This window comes from Dasypus novemcinctus, chromosome 3 (genome assembly GCF_030445035.2).
Source record: "Dasypus novemcinctus isolate mDasNov1 chromosome 3, mDasNov1.1.hap2, whole genome shotgun sequence".
NCBI classification, from domain to species: domain Eukaryota; kingdom Metazoa; phylum Chordata; class Mammalia; order Cingulata; family Dasypodidae; genus Dasypus; species Dasypus novemcinctus.
Window position 1 is genome coordinate 147,548,755 of NC_080675.1, and position 24,573 is coordinate 147,573,327.

Sequence of the window (24,573 nt, forward strand, 5' to 3'; positions counted from 1 at the left end):
TTGGAAGGGGCTTTTAGGGGGCTTCTAGAGTACTATTTCCTGTTATGCTCGCACTGTGTTTCTTTATAACAATGTGTAGCTGCTCATTTATGGTTATATCTTTCTAGAATTGTATTATTTCAGAACAAACATTTTTAAAACACATAATCAGATACAGGAAAAGGAGCAGCCTTATAAGAAAAAGTTAACTTCTTCTGTTGTTTTTTTTAACATGTAAGATTTATAGTGCCTTTAATACCTACAAGTAAATCTTTAATTTGAACCAAGACAGCTCCCTCATTGCCCTCCTAGGCTGTCATAGCATTCTTCTAATTCATCCTACCTTTTGTCACCAGCCTTTTTCAAATCTGTCCTAAACTTAATTTTAATCATGTCAATTTATTTTATCAACTGAATTTCCTTGGCGGTTCCCCCACATCAGATCTATACTCTCCAACTTAGTAAACCTTCCGTACTTCCCTTCCATACTATGTGTATACTTATTTCTCTATTACTAATCAACACTGCCTTTAGATGCCCTTGACTGTTTAGGCCCTGATCTCCTCAAGAGCTATATGGATTTGCACAAATCCAAGGGACATCAATAATATTTCATTCTGAGGTTATGGTCACAGGCATCATGTTCAAACCTGTACATTACATACAAATTGTATGGTGCCCCTGGTTCATCTTATTCTCTGAATTCTTGTCACATTGACTGTTAAATCAGTTTGACTTTGTGAAGTTAGTTATTTTCTGTGCTTCTTGAGCTTTATCTTCCCATTTCTTGCAAAATTAGCATATCACTCTTTCAGAGACATCTTGAGAACAAGTATTTTCACCACTAACAAGCACAATACATACATCCCTGTGTAGTTGTCCAGTCTGTCAGAGAACTATGTAAAATGGCAATTATATGTTGTCTTGTAATTTGATTACTTATTTTCAGTTTTAGCATAACTAGATTTTAAACATACTTGTTTGGCATATAGGTTCACAACTTGAGATATTCCATTAAATATATTGAAAAATTATCAAAATAATCAAATGCTGTTTCTTTTCATGTACTAGAAGAAATTATTTTTTTTTACTATTGCATGACTCATACAGAGTATTTTGTTTGTTTTTGTTTTTTCCTAAATTGTGCTGCTGGAGAGAAAGTCCATTGATTGGCATAATGGATGTAGACTTTCCTTGCATGCACATATTTGTTCAGAGGGCATAGAAACCATTGTTTTGATTTTTCTTTGACTGAAAGTAAACCTAGCTTTTTAAAAAAAACATGTTTTTGTTTTCTTTAATGATTTTGGAGGCCGTAGTCTCTTCTGAGAAAGTATAGAAAGTTTTGGACCTTCTCCCCAGAGGAAAAATCAACCTGTGTGTAAATAAGGTATAATAACCCTTTTTTTTTTTCATAAGATTTATTTCTCCCTCCTCCTTCTACTGTCTGCTCTCTGTGTCCATTTACTGTGTGTTCTTTCTTTCCTCTGTGTCTCTTTTTGTTGCATCATCTTGCTGCATCAGCTCTCCGCATTGGCCAGCACTCCTGTGTGGGGTGACACTCTGCATGGGCTAGCTTGCCTTCACCAGGAGGCCCTGGGGTATCAAACCCTGGACTTCCTATATGGTAGACAGGAGCCCAATTGCTTAAGCTACATCCACTTCCCAAAGTATAATGTTCTTGATACTGTTCCAGGGTCCAGGGCCCTGAGGTCAAGACTCCATATGTTAGAAGAACTTGGTAAAATTGGAATCATGATCAAGCCAGAGAACATGGACAACCACCAATAAAAGTGGCACACCTGTGAAACCAACATCATTGTCCTCTGAGGCCTCTATTGTCATAGCACTCTCCTCTGTTAGGAAGGGAACATTCACTGGCTTGTTTTTAAAAATGTCCTGCATAGTTTTGAATCTACCTTGAAAGCTCATGCTGAGAATCTTACTTAGAAAAGCCTTTTTGTCACATTGGTAAAATGTTGATAATTGTAAAAGCTAAATGACGGGAGTTTAATGTTCTCTTGGCTTCTGTATATTTAAGTTATTCTCTAATTAAATGGGAGTCAGGGACTTTTTTAACATGATATTGTTTTTTGTGTTTCTGTTATGATTTTGCAAATTCAGGTCTAGGAGTTATCTTGCTTTTATTTCACTGTGGTCAGTTTCTTAATCCATCTTCCTTCCTAGTGGCTTCCATGGAGGAACAAATGGCAAAAAGTTTCTTAAAACTTACACAGTCAAATTCTTGTAGTTCAACTTGAAAGTATTATTAATAGCTTCCTTGTCAAGTAGATTTGTTTCACAGTATGGAAGCTCAAGAGGCTTTATCATAATGTTATTAGGTTGGATTTTCTCCTATAGGGGAAAAATCTTATAACTTCAAAAAATATACAACTTTTTCTTAAAGTATTATGGCAGTATGTTTATTTGGCAGAATGTTTATATGGACATATTTATAGTGAATCCAATTTATTTTTTAGAGATTAGCCAACCCACCTCCCCCCCCCCCCCAAATTTTCTGTCTGTGTACAGAGTATTGAGAAGTGAGGAGGATCTTTGCCATAGTGAGTATTTCAATACATATAAACATTAGAATTTATACCTAAGCAATTGGTGTAATTAAGTTTAGGGGGGAAAGGCAGTTTTTATCATTCTTGAAAGAAAAGCTTCACAGTGTAAAAACGGTGTAGTTAATGAAAAAATTATATAACACAATAATCCGCTGGGAAAAGCTCTAGGAAGTTCCAACCAAAACTGAGGTTTGAGTGTAGCATTGTGTAACATAGGAACAACCAGTGTGCTATTTAAAATTGATTAATATGTGTAAGTATTAATTTAAAAGTTAGAGAGACAACTCTTTAGATTTTGGTATTTTCCAAATAACCATTGTGAATCATGGGTGGACAAGACTATTTAGTAAATGAAAATAAAAATAAAACCATGTTATAATACTTCTTATAAATGAGGCTTAAATTTACTAAAAGAAACAGATTTCTGGGTCACATGTGCCCAAAATTGAGTGGGTTCTCTGTTTACCCCAGCGCTATTTGAAATTTCTTTTGGTGGCTTCTAGAGTGGATAAAAAAACCATAAACTTCATTATGTACTGTGTTTAAGAAACAGATTGACAGTAAAAGATCTTAGAATACTTGAGAATAAATACACTGAGAATTGTGCAGGGCCTGATTAATGAAAAGTATAAAATTTTTGAGAGACAAGATGGATTAGGAATTCAGTGAATTGATACTTTGTTTTTGGCTATGAGGACTTAATATTATAAAGAGGTCAATTCTTCCTTTAATCATTATACTCTTTTACAAGGAAAATTCCAACAGGATTTTCTTTTTTTACTTTAACATAGTGATTATATATTAATTTGAAAAAATGAACATTTTTATATAATGAAGAGTGATAAAGTACCCTTATCACATATTGAAAATTCATTGAAAACTACAAAAATAGGCAAATCAAAGGAATAGAATGTAAAGTCTGGAAATAAACTTATCTAAATATAGAAATTTGGTATATGATAGAGTATTTAAGATCAGTTGAATGAGTTAATTAGTAACTCTTTGAAGAAAAAATTGAATGCTTATAAATAAGGTACTTCTAGACACCAGTTCTACAGAAGTAGTAAAAAATAGTCCTCATCAGAGTTTACATTCTAGCAGATAAGACATAATGTAATGATTACAGAGTTAGTTAAATGCTATGAAGAGGGACTGAGTATTATGAGGATGTAATGCAAGGAGACCTTACCTAATCTTTTGGTGAGGAGCTATTAAAGAAGTCTTAGCTTAGGAAGTGAGGTTTAAAGCCGTAAAGAGATCTAAAGGTGGGGAAAAGTGTTCCATGCAGGTAAAACATCTTTCTGTAAATGGCTGAATTAAAATGAAATGGAATCCCTCATTTGTTCTTAATTACACAAAAGTAAATTCCAAGTAAGTCAACAGTTTAAATGTACAAAAGAAAAGTTCTAAATCAAGGGTGAATTTTCATGATCTTGGGGTATAGAAAGAAGTGTTTTAAAAAATGGGATGAAATCCATTAATCATAATGGGATTCCATGGTAAATTTACCTATATAAAAATTAGAAGTGGTAATTAAACACCATTAAAAATGGTTGAAAGACAAATTAGAAACCAAGGAAAGAACAATTCATCAGTTTACTATTATAAAATAGTTCTTCACAGAATTATAAGATCTTCACAGAAAAGTATATTCAACCTCACTAATAAAAAGATGCGTATAAGTCTGGGTATTTTTTCCCCTATCAGATTGGTCAAAATCTTAAAAATCTCTTTGGTGGCAAGGATGTGGGGGGAAACCAAACTCAGGGAGTTTGGTAATAATGTTATTTTTTTTTTTTAAATTTCTCTCTCCTTTCCCCCACTCCCGCAGTTGTCTGCTCTGTGTTCATTTGCTGTGTGTTCTTCTGTGACTGCTTTTTTCCTTTTCAGTGGCACCGGGAGTCTGTGTTTCTTTTTGTTGCTTCATCTTGTTGTGTCAGCTCTCCGTGTGTGCGGGCCATTCTTGGGCAGGCTGCACTTTGTTTTGCGCTGGGCGGCTCTCCTTACGGGGCGCACTTCTTGCACGTGGGGCTCCCCTATGTGGGGGACACCCCTGCATGGCATGGCACTCCTTGCGCACATCAGCACTGTGCATGGGCCAACTCCACATGGGTCAAGGAGGCCTGGGGTTTGAACCGCAGACCTCCCATGTGGCAGGTGGATGCCCTATCCATTGAGCCAAGTCCGGTTCCCATAATGTGAATTGATATCTTTTTTTGGAGGGTATTTTGACAATATAAATCCAGAAATAAGATATGCATACTTATTATAACCACAGTTCTAGGAATTTACTCTTTGGAGATAATCTTAGATCTGTTAAAAGATGTATACAAAAAAAAATGTATACACAAGAATATTTGAGTCTAGGATTGTTATATGTGGGACATCTAAATGTCCCTCAGTGTAATGTTGGTTAAGTAAATTATTGTGTATACTTACGTGGAATGCTATGCAACGATGAAAAATAATGTTAACCTATGTTTCTTGACAAAGATGTCTGTTTCATATCATTTAAGGAAAAAGTTTATAAAACCGGAGTGTGATGTTCTTTCTATAAAATTATACACCCACCTCTTTGAGCATGTATGTACAGAATATTGTCTAGAATGTTCACCAAAGTTTTAGGAATTGTTAAGTGTGTGAAGTCAAATTTTGTGTAGCAAGAGTTTGTCTTTTTTGTGAGCATGGTTATTTTTAAGAAAACAAGGTGTTTCATTGGTTTATTCATATTTATTTTTAGTTATGTTTTATGATTTTCAAATAAAACGTGGTATTTTGTATTTTCTCAAAGCTATAATTTACAGGAAAGCATTTGATTTTCTGTTTTACATATATTTTGATTTGCTGAATCATCAAGGGCAACTTTAACTTTAGCTCATCACAAACAACTTATAACTCATATGAGTTCCCCTTTTATAATGAATGACATTTTGGTTGGTAATTTGGTTACTACATTGAAATATGCTTTAGTTAGGAAAGTTGTTTGTTCTCATTTGATTGGGTGCACCATGCTGTGACACAAAGCCTAAACAAGAGCTTCATTAAAATATTGGAAATTGGGAAGTGGATGTGGCTCATGATTGAGCTCTCACCTACCACATGGGAGTTACCGTGTTTGGTTCCTGGTGCCACCTAGAGAAGATGAGCAAGATAGCGAGCTTACACTTCGGGCTGGGGCGGCAAACTGATGCAAGAAGAGACACAAGGGGGAACAAACATAGTGAGAGATCAACAGAGCAGGGAGTGGAGTGGCTCAACCGATTAGGCACCTCCCTCCCAACAGGAGGTCCCAGGTTTGGGTCATGGTGCCTCCTAAAAAAGGAAGACAAGAACACAACAAATGGAAAAAACAATGAGGGGATGGAGAGAAATAAATAAATAAAATAAATATTTTTTAAAGTAAAATATTGGAAACTCTTTTTATCAAGCTAAAAAGTATTATAGTTAACCAGCTTCAGCATTAACATTTTTTCCTGTTTATATTGATTCACAGATTGAAAGTTATTTATTTCTTTTCCCTTTAGAATTTTAAGATATTTCAAGAGGCAAGGGACCATGTCTGTTAATCTGGATTAATGGAGCATTATGCTAGGTATTAATCATTCTCTGCTGTTAAGTTTTGAGTATTAAATTTTATGACCTAAACATAAGAACCCAAATCATAAACTCCTAGAAGAAGGCATAAGCGGAACCCTCATAAACTTGAATTTGGTAGTGATTTCTTAGACATGACAGCCAAAGAGCAACAAAAGGGAAAAAATAGATAATATGGACTTCATCAAAATTAAAAACTTGTATGTCAAAGGACATACCAAGAATGTGAAAAGACAACCTATGGAATGGGAGAAAATAATTGCTAACACTATATCTGATAAGGATTTAATATCCAGAATATATACAGAACTGCTACAACTCAGCAACAAAAAGACAACCCAATTTAAAAATGGGCAAAGGACTTAAATAGTTATATCTTTCTCAAGATATATAAATAACCCATGAAAAAATGCCCGGCATCATTGGTCATCAGGGAAATGCAAATCAAAACCATTCTTCATACTAGGATGGCTGTTATTTCAAAACAAAACAGGAAATAATGTTGACCAGGATGTGGAGAAATAGGTTCCCTTATGCATTGCTGGTGACATCATACAATAGTACAGCCATTGGAAATCAAAAAGTTAAGTATGGAATTAACATATGACCGAGCAATCTCACTTCTTGGTATATACCCAAAGGAGTTGAAAGCAAGGACTTGAACAGATAATTGTATGCTTCTGTTCATAGCAGTATTATTCACACTATCCAAAAAGTGGAAGAAAAGTGTCCAACTTATGAGTGGGTAGAAAAAATGTGGTATAAAGATACAATGGAATGTTACGGTGCTATAAATAAGAAATAAAGATCTGATGCGTGCTACAGCGTGGATGAACTTTAAAAACATTATGTTGAGTGAAACAAGCCAGCCACAAAAAGACAAGTATTGTGTGCCTTTCCTTATATGAAATGACTAGAAGAAGCAAATTTCATAGATACAAATAGTAGATAATAGGTTACCAGGGCTGGGAGGGGGAGGGGAGTCATTGCTTAATGGGTGCAGAGTTTCTGTTTGAGGTGGTGAAAAAGTTTGCTAGTGGATATTTGTACTCGTGGCACGGTATTATGAATGTAGTTAAATTATACACTTCAAAGTAAATTGGGAAATTTTGAGTTGAGTGTATGTTATTACAACAAAAAATTTTTTAAAAAAATCTGTAGATAGTTGGTAGGTCATGCTTTTGATATCTTAGATATTGAATTATTTTGTATATATTTATGTATTTTATAAAAAGCTTTATAGATATTATATACATGATATAAAAATGTTTCAAGATAAACTTTTTTGTTTTCTCCTCCTTCCCCTTTCCTGGTAAATTAAAAATCATTTCATTTCAAAAGAATATTTAGAAAGCAAGTCCATTGTATAGAATGAGACAAAATAATTTCAGTTTTTTTAATGACTTGTGGAGGCGGTATACTTTGTAGGTGGTCTAGTAAAGAAGCATTGTTAATAAAATATTTTGATGGTTTAACAAAAATTGTCAATAAAGTGAACTTACTTATATCAAATAGTCTTTTAAACTCCCATTTACCTGCCAATGGTAATTATTAAATTACCATTAGAGATAGCACAACTTTTATCTCAGTGCTGTTATTATTTTAGTAGCATTACTTCCCAGGGCTCTAATTTTAAAAGAGTTTAAAAAAATCCAAATAGCAACAAAATCTCAATCTACTTTCATAAATACATGCCTCTGTTTTCTACAATTTGAAGCCATACAACTCTATTCCTCTCTGAGTAAAAGTTACGATCTTGGTTTTTAAAATTCAGTTAATGCTTTTCCCAATAGAAAATCAGGGTATTGGAGAGCTTGAACAGTGTGCTATTGCTGGGCTCTCATCCTTTCTGTTTAAATAATGCAGGTACTTTGATGGAAACCTGGAGAAGCTCTTTGCTGAGTGTCATGTAATTAATCCAAGTAAAAAGTCTCGAACGCGCCAGATGAATACAAGGTCATCAGCACAGGATATGCCTTGTCAGATCTGCTACTTGAACTACCCTAACTCGGTGAGTATCTGGTAGTTGAAGATTAGCAATGACTCTCTATTTCAGAGGGTAAATCAACTTTCATTATTTAAACAAAGGGAAATCTGGACGCCTGGGATTGGTAAAATAATTATCTTTCACTATTGAGAAGGAAGGGAAGAGGAAGAATAAGAGCTTGTGTTGTCACTTTCCCCACCCTCCAATTTGTTTCCATTTTTTTTTAAGGAACAACTTGTCCAAAGTATCATTACATACCTTAATCTTTGCCAAATTAATTTTACCACCATGAGACAAATTGTGTAATTAGGCAGGCAGTGAATAGAATTGTTTTAATCAAAATTAAATGTAAAAATTCAAGTTTTCTTTTCCTTTCTTTCTTTTTTTTTTTTTTAACCCAAAACGCTTATAAAGCATTTTATAATTTCACTAAGAAGTTTTCAGGATTCTTCATAAAAAAGATTTTTACTTATCCAAATCCTTTCTAGTAGATTGAGTTGGAGTAGAGAATGAAAATGTACCCCTTCAACCAGTGAATTAGGGTAATTTACTGTGGTATGTCTAGTAAAGAAACTTTAGGATCAAATAAATGTAATCTTCCTGTGAAGGCTTTTGTTGATGGGAAGTAATGAGAACAGCTTTTTTTGTTTCTCAGATGATATTTTAATGGATGAGAATATTGATTTTTCCAAATATTTACCTTATTTCTGTAAATGAGCTATAATTTTTATTCTGAAAAGCACTGTATTTTTAAACTTGATAAGTTTTTTACATGTCATTCAATCTGTAAAACTAGTTTGAAACTCTAATATATTTTACTTCCATGCCTCTTTCTATGCATTTTTTATATAATTGAGATGCTCTGGTATGATGAGCAATGTCAGAAATTTCATATCAATGTGTTTCAAATAATAGCTAATTAGAAAATGTAATGGATTAAAAGATACCATTCATAAGAGCCACAAAAAGAATAAAATAACTAGGAGTAAATCTGGCAAGAAATGTAAAAGAGCTGTTACTAAGGGAAATAAAGATTTGACTTGAGTATTCAGAAAGAGAATAATCAGGAAAGTATGAAAAAGAAGAATAGGGGAAGCGGACTTGGCCAAATGGATAGGGTGTCCGCCTGCCACATGGGAGGTTGGTGGTTAAAACTCCCGGCCTCTTTGACCCGTGTGGAGCTGGCCCATGAGCAGTGCTGATGTGCGCAAGGAGTGCCATGCCACACAGGGGTGTCCTCCGTGTAGGGGAGCCCCATGCGCAAGGAGTGTGCCCGGTAAAGAGAGCTGCCCAGTGGGAAACAAAGTGCAGCCTGCCCAAGAATGGCACCGCACACACGGAGAGCTGACGCAACTAAAAGAAACACGGATTCCCGGTCCTGCTGATAAGCATAGAAGTGGTCACGAGAACACACAGCGAATGGACACATCGAGTAGACAACGGGGGGTAGCGGGGGCACAGGGGAGAGAAATAAATAAATAAATCTTAAAAAGAAAAAGAAGAACAGATGATAATTGGGGATGGTGGGGTGGGGAGGACTGGGCCCACCAGTCATGTATGCTCTGCATACATGAATATGCAGAGCAATGGAACAGGTTGAATCAAGTATGCATGAGGATTTAGTATATGATAAAAGAAGCATTTCAAATTGGGTCGATTAATCAATAACGCTATTGGAAAGTGGAAAGTTTGAATGCATTCTACTTAGATCAAAGTTAATTACAGATGGAGTATATACTTATATATAAAAATATGAAAACATAAAAGTAGTAGAAGAAAACTGGGAGAGGGAGTGTTGGAAGGTGCTTTTTAATCATACTTAAAATTCAGAGCCATAAATTTAAAGACTGATATATTTCACTACCGAAGAGCTTCTGCGTAGCATCAAATTTCAATTCAAAGATGAAACTGAGAGAAAAATATTTTCCATAATTATAAATGGCCAATTTCTTAAATATGTAAAAAGCCCCCTCCAAATCATGAATTAAAAAGAAAACCCATTGGGAAAATGGGTATTGTATGTGAAGGTGCACAGATAAAGAAATACACAACCTTAAATGTTTTTTCAAATGTTTAAACTTCTCTCATAATAAACGCAATTCTCAAATCAAAACTAATAAAGTGTTGTTTTTTATCTGTTAGATTGACCAAAGATCAAAGAATTGACTTTATAGGCATGAGTGTAAGAAACTGAATACTTTCCCATAGTATAAATCGCTCCAGTCTCTTTGAAGGGAAATTTCATAAAATTATAACTGTACTCCTATTACAAATTTTTCCTAAAAGTTCTCTTCGTATGATCACAAAGATGTATATATAGAGATAGTTCAGTAGTGTAGTTGGGGAAAAAAGAGGCATTCTAAATATCCAATAGTGAACTGTTTTAAGTAATATAGACTTAAAGAGGTCGACCCATGTGTACCAATGAGAAATCTACTAAATTTACAAGATGCAGAACAGTGTGTGATACTGCTACTTTTTGCATGTATATGATGTACATGTGTGTACTTGAATGTTGCTTATATGGTTTATATGGACATTGGAACTTCCCTGGAAGGATATGTAAAAAAATCAAAAAGAGTGACTTTCTGTATAGAAGCGGTAGTAGAGGTACAGGGATGGGGATGAAGGAAATTGTTTTTAACAATTAGCATATATTAATTAAAAAATGGTTTAGTAATATTATAAATTATTCTGAAACTAAAATACTATTATTTGAGTTTTTAAAAAATTACTGTTTTCCAGGTTTTCTAATATTTAAATTAGTTGCTTAATATTTCATTTAAGAATATAATATGCTCCATTTAACCATCCCTCAAAATATCAGCACTTCAAATCATATAAGTGCTCTATGGTTAGAACAAAAGTTTACTATTATTTTTAGTTAGTCTGAATAAATCTTTTGGTTTACTGTAAGATTTTATTTTCTGTTAGCTACAATCCATGGAGTTCTCTGAAGTACTATATTTGCATGACATAGTTTTTTATAACAGCTTTGAGATGTAATTCACATAAAGTACAATTCACCCACTTAGTGTTCAGTATATTCACAGAGTTGTGCAACCATTTAATCACAGTTAATTTTAGAACATTTTCATAACCCCAAAAAGAAATCCTGTACTCATCAGCAGTCATTCCCTACTTCCTCCGCTTGCCCTCCAGCCCTAGGCAACCACTAATTTACATTCTGTTACTATAAATACTATTCTGGGCATTTCATACAAATGGAATCATAAAATATGCAGTATTTGTAACTGGCTTCTTTCACTTAGCATGATGTTTTCAAGGTTCATCTATGTTGTATATATCAGTACTTTATTTCTTTTTATTGCTGAATAATATTCTACCTTATGAATATACCATATTTATCCATCAGTTGATAGACATTTGAGTTGCTTTCACTTTTGAATATTAAGGATAATTCTGCTATGAAGATTTGTGTACAAGTTTTTACATGGACATAGGTTTTCATTTCTCTTGGATATATAACTGGTAGTAGAATTGGTGGGTCCTTAGTAATTCTATGTTTAACCTTTTGAACAATCACCAGACTGTTTTCCAAAGTGACTGTACCATTTTACATATCTACCAGCAGTACACGAGGGCTCCAATTTCCCCACATTGTCACCAGTCCTAAGGGACTTTTTTATAATAGTTGCCCTTGTGAATGTGAAGTAGTATCTTAATTGTGATTTTAATTTACATTTCTCTAATGGCTATAAATGTTGAGCATCTTTCATATGCTTGTTATTATTTATGATGTATTCTAATATTTTTATTAATACAAACTTATTGTTACCTGCCTCTCCTAAAAATTATATTTACTGTGGGTGTATTTTTCATTAATTAGATGTTTCGTATTCAGAGTATTTGCATGTCTAAATTTCAGTACCTAAAGGATCAGCTTAGGAGCCCTTCCCTTTTTGTCAAGTTGGACATTTTAGCCAAAAGGAATAATGTGGACCTAATCAAGCTTATTGGGTCATTGTATGTAGTGATTTTTCTGATAATGTCATTGTTAAAGTTCGTGTTTTACTTTTGTTGCAGTATTTTACTGGCCTTGAATGTGGACATAAGTTCTGTATGCAGTGTTGGAGTGAATATTTAACTACCAAAATAATGGAGGAAGGCATGGGACAGGTAAAGATGTCAATCTAACTTTTAGGTTTTGGTTAATTTCTACGGAGTGTGGACATTTGCACAAATATGAACAGGTCAAGTTTTCTAGATTATGAATCGCATGGGAAACTTTTTTTCTAGGTTAAAACAAGTAGAAGATAACCAAGGCTTAAAATATAGCTTACTAGTTAATGTGATCCAATCCAAATAATGTTTCCTCAGTGTATATCAGCATCTGTATATATCAGGCTAAACTTACTGAGCAATTTTGTCAGATACTACTTTTGCCTTTCAGATTTGTATTGGAAAACCAATTATTCAGGTCAGCAATTCTAGTTCCACAAACATCTTTCCTTTAAACAGAAAGGGAAAGGTTAAAATCCTACAAATGTTAAGGTATCCCCAGAACCTTGCAGAGTGCCTGGTGATGGTAGGCTTTCAGTAGTATTTCAGTAAATATTTGTAGAATGAAGATATAGTTTGAATTTCATTCAATCTTTTTCAGACTATTTCTTGTCCTGCTCATGGTTGTGATATCTTAGTGGATGACAACACAGTTATGTAAGTATTTTTGATAGATTCTGCATGCGGAATATTGGTTAGTTGGTTAAAACATTAACTTTCAGTCAGTCCCTCAAAGGAGGTGAAACTTTTAAATTCTGAAAATACTTTGTAATCTAGATTTCTTTGTAGTACAAAAGCCCATTTGTAACAAGTGCTTGGTTACTACTCTGGTAAATGTGGCAATATATAATAGCTTTTTTAAAACTGTGGAAATGGAGAAAATAAGACATGTCACTGTGTCAATTGACATCATCTGGGAAGCACATGTCAAGACAGAATTAGAATGAAAGAGATTTATTGCAAGATAGCATAGGTGCAGGCCCAAAGGGAGGAGAAGGAGCAGGAATAGCAAGATCTTAATGCTACCGAATGAGCATGTGGTAGGAGGAGACTCAAACTATGTTGTAGTTACAAGAATCTTTGGTATCCTGTAGAGAAGTGTTGCAGTAAGCTGCAATGGGTAGGCATTTTTGTTAAATCTATTAATCCTGATTCTTTCAGGAAATCTTATTTTCATTAGTATTTTAAGCTACCAAAAATAAGATGTGTAACATCTTAAGGTACCACTAACTTTCCAGGTATCTTTATGTTGTCCCCTGATGCTTTGTCGTTCCTTGCTGACTTCTGTTCCTGTATTATTTTATGCACTCCACAAATATTTACTAGGAGCTTACCTATTATTAGCACATATGCACAGTGGAACAAAAAATGAAGATATAGTTCCTATCCCAAGAGGTTCACAATAATAAATAATTGTAGTACAGAGTTTAAGTTTTATATATAAAGCTATGTATAAGGTGCTGTTAGAAAGAAGCAAATTATTTTACCTAAAGAGTTTAAGCAGGGGTCCATGAACTTGAATTGAAATTTTAAAAAAAAAACCTGCATTATTCTTGTGGGAATGTGTTGGTGGGGTGTGGTATATTTATTATTAATAAATAATACACAGTATAAAATGCCCTTAATAAGGGACTTGTTTTTCACCTGACTGGCAAAGGGGTCCATGGAACGAAAAGGGTTGAGAAACTCCTGGTAATAAGATAAAAGAGATAAATAAGATAAAAGATATTAAAATTAGGGGAGAGGGGATATTATTTTGGAAAGAATGCCAATATTTAAATGTTTTCTATTAAATATTTTATAGTGGCTAGAGTACAGGGTAGGGAGCTGTTAAAGATGAGGATGAAAAGTGTTTGACAGTTTATAATGTTTTGTTGTAAAAGGTTGCTAAGACTGTGATAATAGTCTTTTCTTTTTAGAAATATGACTGTTGAGATAGTGGAGGATTGGTTAGAGTGGGGAGTCATTTGGGCAATAAGACTGGTTAGGGAAACGGACTTGGCCCAGTGGTTAGGGCGTCCGTCTACCTCATGGGAGGTCCGCCGTTCAAACCCCGGGCCTCCTTGACCCGTGTGGAGTTGGCCCATGCGCAGTGCTGATGCTCGCAAGGAGTGCCCTGCCACGCAGGGGTGTCCCCCGCGTAGGGGAGCCCCACGCGCAAGGAGTGCACCCATAAGGAGAGCCGCCCAGCGCGAAGGAGGGAGCAGCCTGCCAAGGAATGGCGCTGCCCACACTTCCCATGCCGCTGATGACAACAGAAGCGGACAAAAGAAAACAAGACGCAGCAAAAAGACACAGAAAACAGACAACCAGGGGAGGGGAGGGGAATTAAATAAATAAAAATAAAATCTAAAAAAAAAAAAAAGACTCAGCAAAGAGACACAGAGAACAGACAACGGGGGAGGGGGGAATTAATTAAATAAATAAATCTTTTTTAAAAAAAAACAAAACTGTTTAGACAGTATAGGCATACCTCATTTTACTGTGCTCTGCAGATACTGGTTTTTGTTGGTTTTTTTTTTTTTTACAATTGAAGGTTTATGGCAACTCTGCCACAAACCCTGTCAAACAAGTCTATCAGCGTCGTTTTTGCAGTACCATATGCTCACTTTATGTGTCTGTCACGTTTTAATTGAGGTACGTACATTATTTAGACGTAATGCTATTGCACTTAGTAGACTACAGTATAAACATTAACTTTTATATGCATTGGGAAACTAAAAACTGCGTGACTTGTAATAATTGCTTTATTGCAGTGTTCTAGAACCGAACTTGGAATATCTCTGGGGTATATATGTATTAGAGTAGTCAGGTTACAGGTCATGGTTGGGCAGTTGGAATTCCAGAAGGGAACTGTAGCATCAACAGAATTTAGGGACAGATTGGTTGTGGGGTGTGGAAAAACTCCAGTATGAGTCTGCAATTTTTAATTTGATCATTATGTAGAAAGTGGTAGTCTTTAGGTTTGGGATTAAGTGGTAGGTAGAAATAGTTGAAGAAATGGGAGAGGAAGCCATCACTCTTAGATTGAATGTAGAATGAGAAAAGAAGATGGAGGGACAGAGTTAGAGGCTGACATTTAGGGGGAAAAAGAAAGAGTAGGAGCTGCAAAAGACCCTTAAATTCTTAAAATAATGATTAAAGAATTAAGAAAAACGGAAGAAAATAATATTATAGCAACTAAGATAGTAGAGAATGTCAGCAAGAGAAATCATCAGTAATGCTACTTGCTGTGGAGATATCAAGGAGAACAGCATTTAAAAGAGACCACTGAATTTCCATAGTATGAAAGCCTTTTTACCACAATAGCGAAAGTGGAAATCACGTTGCAGTGGGTCCAGTATGAATGGAAAATGGAGTTAATTTGAAGAAAGGAAAGCAGAGTGTGGTGGTTTGAGGGAGATGAAAGTTTGATTTACATTCCTAATGGGTTGCATACTGATTTATCTGTAAAACTTCTTTGGATAATTTTGTTCATTTGTAGTTGAAGAAACTGGGTTAGTCTGAGTCCATGACTCTAGTAATGCTTCTGCCATTTACTTTGGTGTTCTTAAATGTTCTCTTTATAGTGTGGTATGTTTTGTTTAGACATTATTTTACAAATTGTGCATAGTGAAACTCTGAGTTTTTTGGGAGGTACTTTAGGATCTGTTAGGAGACTTTTTGCCCTCTGGATTTACCAGAGAAACTTATTTCATATGTACCTTATATGATGGGTTTCAGGGTAAGATTTTGTTTGGAGAAAGGCTGGTTTAGAAACGGATGAATGTTTCCAATATATAAAACAAATATGGCTACTTTCTTTGATATCAAAAGGGCTCTGACAAATCCATACGAAGAATATAATCCAATGGGAAAAATGTGGAAAGGACATGAATGAACATGTAGTTTGCAGTGAAGGAAATTTAAATGGCTAAAAATATAAGAAGCTATCGCACCTTGTTAAACAAATGCAAATAAAATTAGGTACCCTCAAATTTTTATTTTAGCATTTCAAATCAGTAAAGATGAAAGAATTTGGAAATGCCTAATGTGAGTGAAGATACAGTACAACAGGGAGTATAAATGGTTGCAACGTTGTTATAATGCAGTTTGGTGATTTCTAAAAGTTTATATGCTCTTTGATACTTGATTTGAAACTTTGAAAGTTTCAAAAGCCCTTTCACTTTGTCATTCCACTGCTCTTTTGCCTCTTTTGTTTCTGGTAAGTCTGCTCTTAGTGTTTTTGTTGTTCCTCTACTTGTTACTTTCAATATTTTCTTTCTTGAAAGTAAAGAAAGGCCTATAGCAGTTTGACATGTCTAAATGTACATCTTTTTGTATTTATCCCATTTGGGGTTTGTTGAGCTCCTTGGGACCTGCAAGTTAATGTTTTTCATGAAATTCGGGAACCTTACGGCCATTATTCAAATCTTTTTTCAGCTGTTTTCTCTCCTCTCTTTATGGAAATCCCATTATACTTGCTGACATGGACTTTGCCTCACGAGTCTCTGAGACACTTAATTTTACTGAGTTTTTTTTTCTCTTCTTCCGATTGGATAATTTTGGTTAATCTAGCTTTGAGTTCACTGGGGTGTTTTTTGTTTGTTTTCCTGCCATCTTAAATCTGCTGTTGTATCCATATAATCAAATCTTTCATTTGTTATTGTACGTTTCAACTCTAGAATTTTCATTTGGTTCTTTTTGATACCTTCTGTTTTGCTACTGAGAACTTCTTTTTGTTGATTCATTGTTAACCTATTTTCCTTTTGTTATCTATGTAATTCCATTAATTCTTTGAACATATTTATAATAGCTGCTTTGAAGTCTTCGCAAAATCTAGTATCTCGGCTCCCTCAGAGACAATTTCCATTGACTTCTTTTTCCCTGAAGTATGAATCATACTTTACTTTTTCTTTGCATGTCTAGTAATTTTTTATCAAAAATTCAGTGTGCAACTGAGGTCTGCTCAGTTTTATTTTTTATTTATTTTTAAATTTATTTCTCTTCAACGCCCCCCTCATTGTTTGAGCTTGCTGTCTGTTCTCTGTGTCTGTTCGTTGTGTGTTCATCTTCTTAGGAGGTATCGGGAACTGAACCCAGGACCTCCCATGTGGGCGGAATTTGCCTAATTGCTTGAGCCATGTCCACTCCATGCTTATTGTCTCTCATTGTTATTTTTCCTACTTGTGTCTCTTCATTGTGTCATTACTGCATTAACTTGTTGCACCAGCCCATCACATCAGTTTGCTGTCTTGCTCGTCTTCCTTAGGAGACACCAGGAGCAGAACCTGGGACCTCCTGTGTAATAGGTGGGTGCCCAACTGCTTGAGCCACATCTGCTTCCTCTCTGCTTGGTTTTAAATTCTTATTCCCTAAATTTAAAAATTTTGTTCTCCAAAGGTCACCTCTGCACCTGCATAGCCAGTGATTTGCTCACAGTCTGTGCTCAGAACACCTCCAGCCTGTGTCTTCCATCCTCTGTAAACTCGTCTGAGTGTGGATTTGAACATGTGCATTCAAAAAGTTGAAGCCATTTCTCAGGTCTCTCTTGGCTTTCACTGTTCATGGGACTTTCTTGTGTCTTTCCTGAACATGCATGGTTTCCCCATCAGCCTGGGATATGTGATTCTTTTATTTCCAGGATCTCCTTAAATAAATTCTGGTTCATCCACTGCTTACCCAGACTGTAGTCTTAGGTAGGAAAATTTAGGATTTCCCTTATCTCTTCTCAACAGTGTCTGCTACTTTGAGTTGGCAAAGCCATGAGTTCTTACTTCCCCCAAATAAAATCTATTCCCTTTTAGCATCCACCTCCATCCTAGTAAAACTGTCATTCTTATCAACTAAACTGGAGGAGATAGGGGGCTGTCACCCAGCAGTTACATTGCTTGGAATTTTTCCTACAAATACGCTCCCAGATGGACAGAAAGACATTTGCAAGGATACTCACTGAAGCATTTTTTATAATTTACAATAAATTGGAAGCAACCTAGTAATGTAAGCACCTGGTTAAATTATGGTACACCCATATAATGGAACCATTACAAACAATCAAGTAAAGCTATATGTTCTGATATAGAAAGATGATCAGTGATGGCAATAAAGGACACTATTGCAGCCTGGGTACATGTACAGAAAACTGAGAGAACCCATAAGAGACTTTTAAAAGTACTTTCAGCTGGCAGATTGGGAGTTATGAAGAAGGATTTTTACTGGTCACCTTACGTAGTTGTGTATTATTTGGACAGATCTTTTTTAAGGTACTGGGGCTGGAGATTGAACTCAGGCCCTCATGTGGAAAGCCAGCACCCCATCAGTGAGCCATGCTGGCTCCCCTGAGTAGGTTTTTTTGTTTGTTTGTTGTTTTTTCTTTTTAGGAGGTACCCCATTTTCTTTTAAACATATTACTTCTTTTAGAATTTAAAAGGTTAACTAAAAGTGAATTTGAGGTGAGTGCATGTGGCTCATGCAGTTGAGTTCCTGCCTCCCACATGGGAATTCCCAGGTTTGGTTCTCAGTGCCTCCTAGAGAGAAACAAAAACAAGCAAAAAATTGAAAGAACCAACTGAAGGGAGCTGGCATGGCTGAGTGGTTGAGTGCCAGCCTTTCACATATGAGGCCCGGGTTTAATCCCTGGTCCTGGTACCTCAAAAGCCAACCAACCAACCAACAAACAAACAAAAACAAAAGAGAGAGAGAATTTGACTGTTTCCATAACTTTTTTTTTTTTTAAGGAAATGGTGGGTTTCCCGAAAAATCATGTAGAAAATAGAGTTCCCTTTTATCTCGTCCTCCTCCCCATTATTAACATCTTGCATTAGTGTGATATATTTGTTACAGTTGAAAGAATATTACATTTCTACTATTAAATGTAGTCCAGGGTTTATGTTTAAGTTTCCTATTTTTGTTAGACTTTTGGTAATCGTGTGGTGGTTTTTTGTTTGTTTGTTTGTTGTTTTGTTTTGAGTTACCAGGATTGTGGGTGAATCCTGAAGCTTGTATATGAGAAGCTGGTGCTCAACCACTGAGCCTCATTGGCTTCCCTGACTTGGTTTTTTTGTTTGTTTGTTTGTTTTTTAGGAGGCACTGGGCACCAAACCTGGGACCACCTCCCATGTGGGAAGCAGCCACTCATCCCCTTTAGCCATATCTGCTCCCCTGTTGTTGTTTTAAAATTTTTATTCTAGTAATTGTGCAACCTAAAATTTCTCTCATTTAACCACATTCGAATGTATAATTCAGTACTGTTAATTGTATTCACAATATTGGACTACCATCACCACTATCCATTACCAGTACCTCTCCATCATTCCAAATGAAGTTCTTTACAATTATGTTAGCTTTAACTCTCCATTTGAGAATGTGTTTTTTTTTAAGCAGTTATATTGAAAATATTCACATACCATACCATCTATCTAAAGTTTATAATTAGTGACTTTTAGGATAATCATGATGTTGTGCATTCATCACCCCAAAAAATTTTAGAACAATTTCATTACTCTAAAATGAAAAACTCCACAACTCAGCAGTCACTTCTCAAACCCTCTGTCTTCCCAGCCCACGTAACTACTAATCTTAATTGCAGAGGTGCAACGGACACAACCAATCCAAGGCCCCCAGAGAAAAGGTGGCATTGGAATGGGAAAAGTGGACATGGTGGCTCATGGATATGGGGAATGGCAGGAAGAGATGAGATGTGGAGGCGCCTTTGGGACTTGGAGTTGTCCTGGATGGTGCTTCAGGGGCAATCACCGGACATTGTAAATCCTCCCAGGGCCCACTGGATGGAATGTGGGAGAGTATGGGCCATGATGTGGACCATTGACCATGAGGTGCAGAGATGCCCAGAGATGTACTTACCAAATGCAATGGATGTGTCATGATGAAGGGAGTGAGTGTTGCTGGGGGGGAGTGGTGGGGTGGGGCTGGTGGGGTTGAATGGGACCTCATATAATTTTTTTTTAATGTAATATTTTTACAAAATCAATAAAAAAAAACTTAATTGCATCTTTATAATTAATTTATATTTACATTTTATAAAAATGGAATCATACAATATGTAGTGCTTTGTGGATTCTTTCATGAGCGTAATTTCTTTTTCTGATAATAACATCTTGTAACATTAACATTTATTCTGTTTCAAAAAACAGTCCTTTATATGCAATATTACCTATATTCATTTCACATGAGGTTTTACTATGCTATGCAGTCCCATGTTACGTTTTTTAGCCTTCCTTTTAGTAATATACACAACCTTAGACTTTCCCTTTTAATCACTGTCATACCTAAATAATAGCACTGCTAGTTATGTTTTATGGTTTTGGCTTTTATTTTAGGTCTTTGATCCATTTTTATTTGATTCTTGCATAGGGAGTCTCTTTCATTCTTTTGGTTATCGATATTTAGTTTTCCCAGCACCATTTGTTGAAGAGACTGTGTTTTGTCCTATTAACATGGCTTTGGTAGGTTTGTGGAAAACCAGTTGGCCATAGAGGTGAGGGTTTATTTCTGGACTCCCAATTCTTTCTTTTTTTTTTTTAAGATTACCTTTATTTAGTTAAAAAAAATATACTTTAGATTACATAAATGTTACATAAAAATTATAAGGGATTCCCATATGCCCCACTCCCCACCCTTCCCGTACTTTCCCACATTAACAGCATCCTTCATTAGTGTGGCTCAATTTTATTTGTTAAAATTGGTGAAAACGTATTGGAGCATTGCCACTAAAGGTGGATTATAGCTTACTCTGTACTGCCGCACAATTTTGTAACTTATGGCAAAATATATAATGGCCTGTATCCATCATTGCAACGTCATTCAGGACAATGCCAATGTCTTGAAAATGGCCCCCATATAACACCTGTTTTCCCCTCTCCCAACCCTCAGAACCTCTGGTGGCCACTGCCTCCACATCAGTGATAAAAGTTCTTCCATTGCTAGAATATCAATAAGTCTATAGTAGAATAAAAGTAAGTCTACTGTAGTCCACCATTCATTCCCCAATCCTGAGAATTCTGGGATAGTTATGCCCACTCCTCCTCTAATTGATAGGGGCTTAGATCCCATGGGGCAGATAGATGAATCTGGCTTGCTTGTGGCTGCAGGCTCTGTTCCTTATGATGGTCCATCATGATCTCCTTGTTAGTTGTCCTGGGTGAATCCAATAAACTGGAGAGTGGGTGTTGCAACTCTTTTGAGATTCAGGGCCCTTCTGGCACATGGATAGCCCAATGATCTAAGTCTCTTCTGTACACCTCTCAAGTCTAGTACTAACTATAGGATCATATAGAAGAGGCAGAAGAGCCATGTGTAGGGAAACCACAAGTGATGGACTCTGAGTTCTATTCCACTGATTGATGTGTATATCTTTATGCCAATACCATGCTGTTTTGACTACTGTAGCTTTGTAATATATTTCACAGTAAGGCAATGAAATTCTTCCCACATCACTCTTCTTTTTTAGAATGCTTTTGACTATTTCGGTGGAGTTTCACTTCCAAATAACTTTTGTAATTGCCTTTTCTATTTCTGTAAAGTAGGCTCTTGGAATTTTGATTGGTATTGCATTGAGTCTATAAATCAGTTTGGGTAAGATTGACATCTTCACAATGTTAAGTCTTCTAGTCCATGAACACAATATCCTTTCATTTGCTTAGGTCCTCTTTGATTTTTTTCAGCATTGTTTTGTAGTTTTCTACATATAGGTCCTGTACTTCTTTTAAACTGATCCCTAGGTATTTGAGTCTTTTTGTTGTAAATGGAAAATTTCCCCCTGATTTCTTCCTCAGATTGTTCAGTACTGGTGTACAGAAATATTACTGATTTTTGGGTATTGATCTTGTATCCTGCCACTTTGCTGAACTCATTTATTAGCGTAAGTAGCTTTGTTGTAGACATTTCAGAATTTTAAAATAGGGAATCATGCCATCTGCGAATAGAGTTTTTCTTTTTTTTTTTCTTTCTGGATCCTTTTATTTTTTCTTGTCTAGCTAGAACTAGCACAGTGGTGAATAATAGTGGTTAACAGTGGGCATCCTTGTCTTTTTCTTGATCTTAGAGGGAAAGCTTTCGACCTTTCCCGATAGAGTATGATGTTGGCTGTGTGTTTTTCATGTATGCCCTTCATCATCTTGAGGAATTTTCCTTCTATTCCTATCTTTAAAGTGTTCTTACTAAGAAAGGATGCTGGGTTTTATCAAATGCCTTTTCTGCATAGATCAAGATGATCATGTCTTTTTTTCCCTTTAATTTGTTGATGTTGAGTTTTAATGTGAATTGATTTTCTTATGTTGAACCACCTTGGCATACCAGGAGTAAATCCCACTTAGGTCATGGTGTAGAACTCTTCTGATATGCTGGTGGATTCTCTTTGCAAGTATTTTGTTGTGAATTTTTTCATATATGTTCATTAGAGAGATTGATGTGTAGTGTCTTTTATCTGCTTTTGGTATTAGGGTGATGTTGGCTTCATAAAATGTGTTGGGTAATTTTCCCTCCTCTTCAGTTTTTTGGAAGAGTTTAAAGAAGATTGGTGTTAATTCTTCTCTAAATGCTTGGTAGAATTCACCTGTGAAGCCATCTGGTCCTGGACTTTTCTTTGTTAGAGAAATTTTGATGATAGACTTAATCTTTTTAAATGTGATTGGTCCTTTTGAGTCTGCTGTTGTATGCCTCTGATGTGTTTTTGATCTCACCTTTCATGTCTTTCATTCCCATGAGTTCTTTTACTTTTCTATTCAGGTTTTCAAATTCTTGTCTTACTCAGTGTCTTCTTGATGTCCTTTATCTCTTTAGCCATATTGTCTTTAAACACATTAATTTGATTTTGGAAATTTGCGTGAATTTCATTGATTAGTTGTCTAGAGTCGTTTCTCATCTGGGACTTTGAAATATTCCTTTTCTTGGGCCATTTCTTCCATTAGTATGGCTTATAATTTTTTGCTGATGTCTAAGCATCTGATTAAGATGGTGAGTTTATGCTGATGTTCAATTTCTTTCTCCTTCATAGGGATTTAGTGGTAGCTGTGTGTTCTTTGATTCTTCATTCAGCCTGTTCTGGGTCTTTAGGATTGTCCCTGTTAGTTACTCAAATCTGGGCCCTGGACCCAGTATTGGGTTGCAGATCTCCTTCCAAGGGCCTTGGGAAAGGAGGCTACAAAGTCAAGGAAAAGCCTCTCTCATTTACTTTTAATTTCCTCATGTGTACTTACTTGATCTGCCAGTAGATGGCAGTCTTCTGCCTTCCTCTCAGTTCAAAGCCTGGTCAGAGTGTGTTCCCTGGGACTCAGACTGGATTAGTGTGATAGAGGATCCTGCTTGGAGACTAAGAGCCTTGTAATTGAAACTTTCTTAGAGGTTGTTTTCTAACCTTTGCTGGCAGCCTGCTCTCTTTTCCCAGGTAGGAAATAATTCCACTCCCCTGTGTGTCCTCAGCAACCACTCTGGGTCAGTAGGGAGGGTGAATGGGAAGATTGGATCTCTTTAGTCCCATGCTGGCTCCCAAGGCAAATAATGGCACAAACTCTTGCGGCCTGGAAGGGCTCTAGTGACACAGACCAAATTTGTAGGTCAGAAGCTGAGTCCTCCCTTGGCTGTCTTCCTGTCTCTCCTGAATCCTGGGGAGTTGGATCCGCGTGGTCCCCTTTGTTTGTAGCCGCTGGCGCAATGCCTAAGAATTTAAAATTGTCTGTAGGGTGGAGGAGGGCCCCTGCAGCTGCAGCTTTAACTCACAGCTTTGTAGTTGAGATTTCTTTCCCTTGCCCCTTTGACTTCTGGGTGGTGTCCACCTTTTCCCTGGTGTCTTAAACCCTTGAACATTTTTTTCAGGGCATTTTTTCCTATCCTAAGTATTTTTCAGGGATAAGGAAAGAGTACCATGTCTTTCTAGTCTGCCATCTTTCTGGAAGTCTTGAGAATGAGTTTTTAAAATGTTTAGTCTTAATATCTAGTACATGAAATGTGCATTTCCAATTTGATAGATAAAAAATATTAATAGTTTCTTGTTTTAATTTGAATTAAACTTAAATAAAAACTGAAACCCAATCCTTTCCTAAAGATTTATTCCCCTATAACCCTCTCAGGTTAAGGAATTTTTTTACCCCATACTTCATGGTCAGAAGTATGGACTCATCCTTCCTCTCAGTCCCAAATGCTGGATTCAAACCATTTCTCTACCTTAGTTTAAAAATTCTTAGAGCCTTTTTAGCGTACATTATCCAGTTATATTACAGTCCTTACAGGATGCAACGCTATTGTCTCCTTGCCTTTTTGACCACTCCCATTTAATTATTAGTGCTAACACCTTATTCACTGTCCTTCTTTTCTCCCAAGACTTGCTGTCATCCAAGGATTTCAGTGTCCATGTGTACAGCCCATTCTGTACCCCATTCCTCTAGTTCTCAAGTCCCTGACCAGCAGTATCAGCATCACCCCTGA

General features: G+C 36.0%; 1 protein-coding gene across 1 annotated transcript in view; it reads left to right on the top strand.

Moving 5' to 3' along the window:
* The window catches only part of ARIH1 (ariadne RBR E3 ubiquitin protein ligase 1), a 129,036-nt gene that overhangs the window by 66,785 nt on the left and 37,678 nt on the right, over nucleotides 1-24,573 (top strand). Inside the window, exons 3-5 of the mRNA XM_004463732.5 lie at nucleotides 8,010-8,154; nucleotides 12,178-12,270; nucleotides 12,755-12,810. Coding sequence (XP_004463789.1) covers nucleotides 8,010-8,154; nucleotides 12,178-12,270; nucleotides 12,755-12,810 — 294 coding nt within the window. The remainder of the gene's footprint in view (nucleotides 1-8,009; nucleotides 8,155-12,177; nucleotides 12,271-12,754; nucleotides 12,811-24,573) is intronic.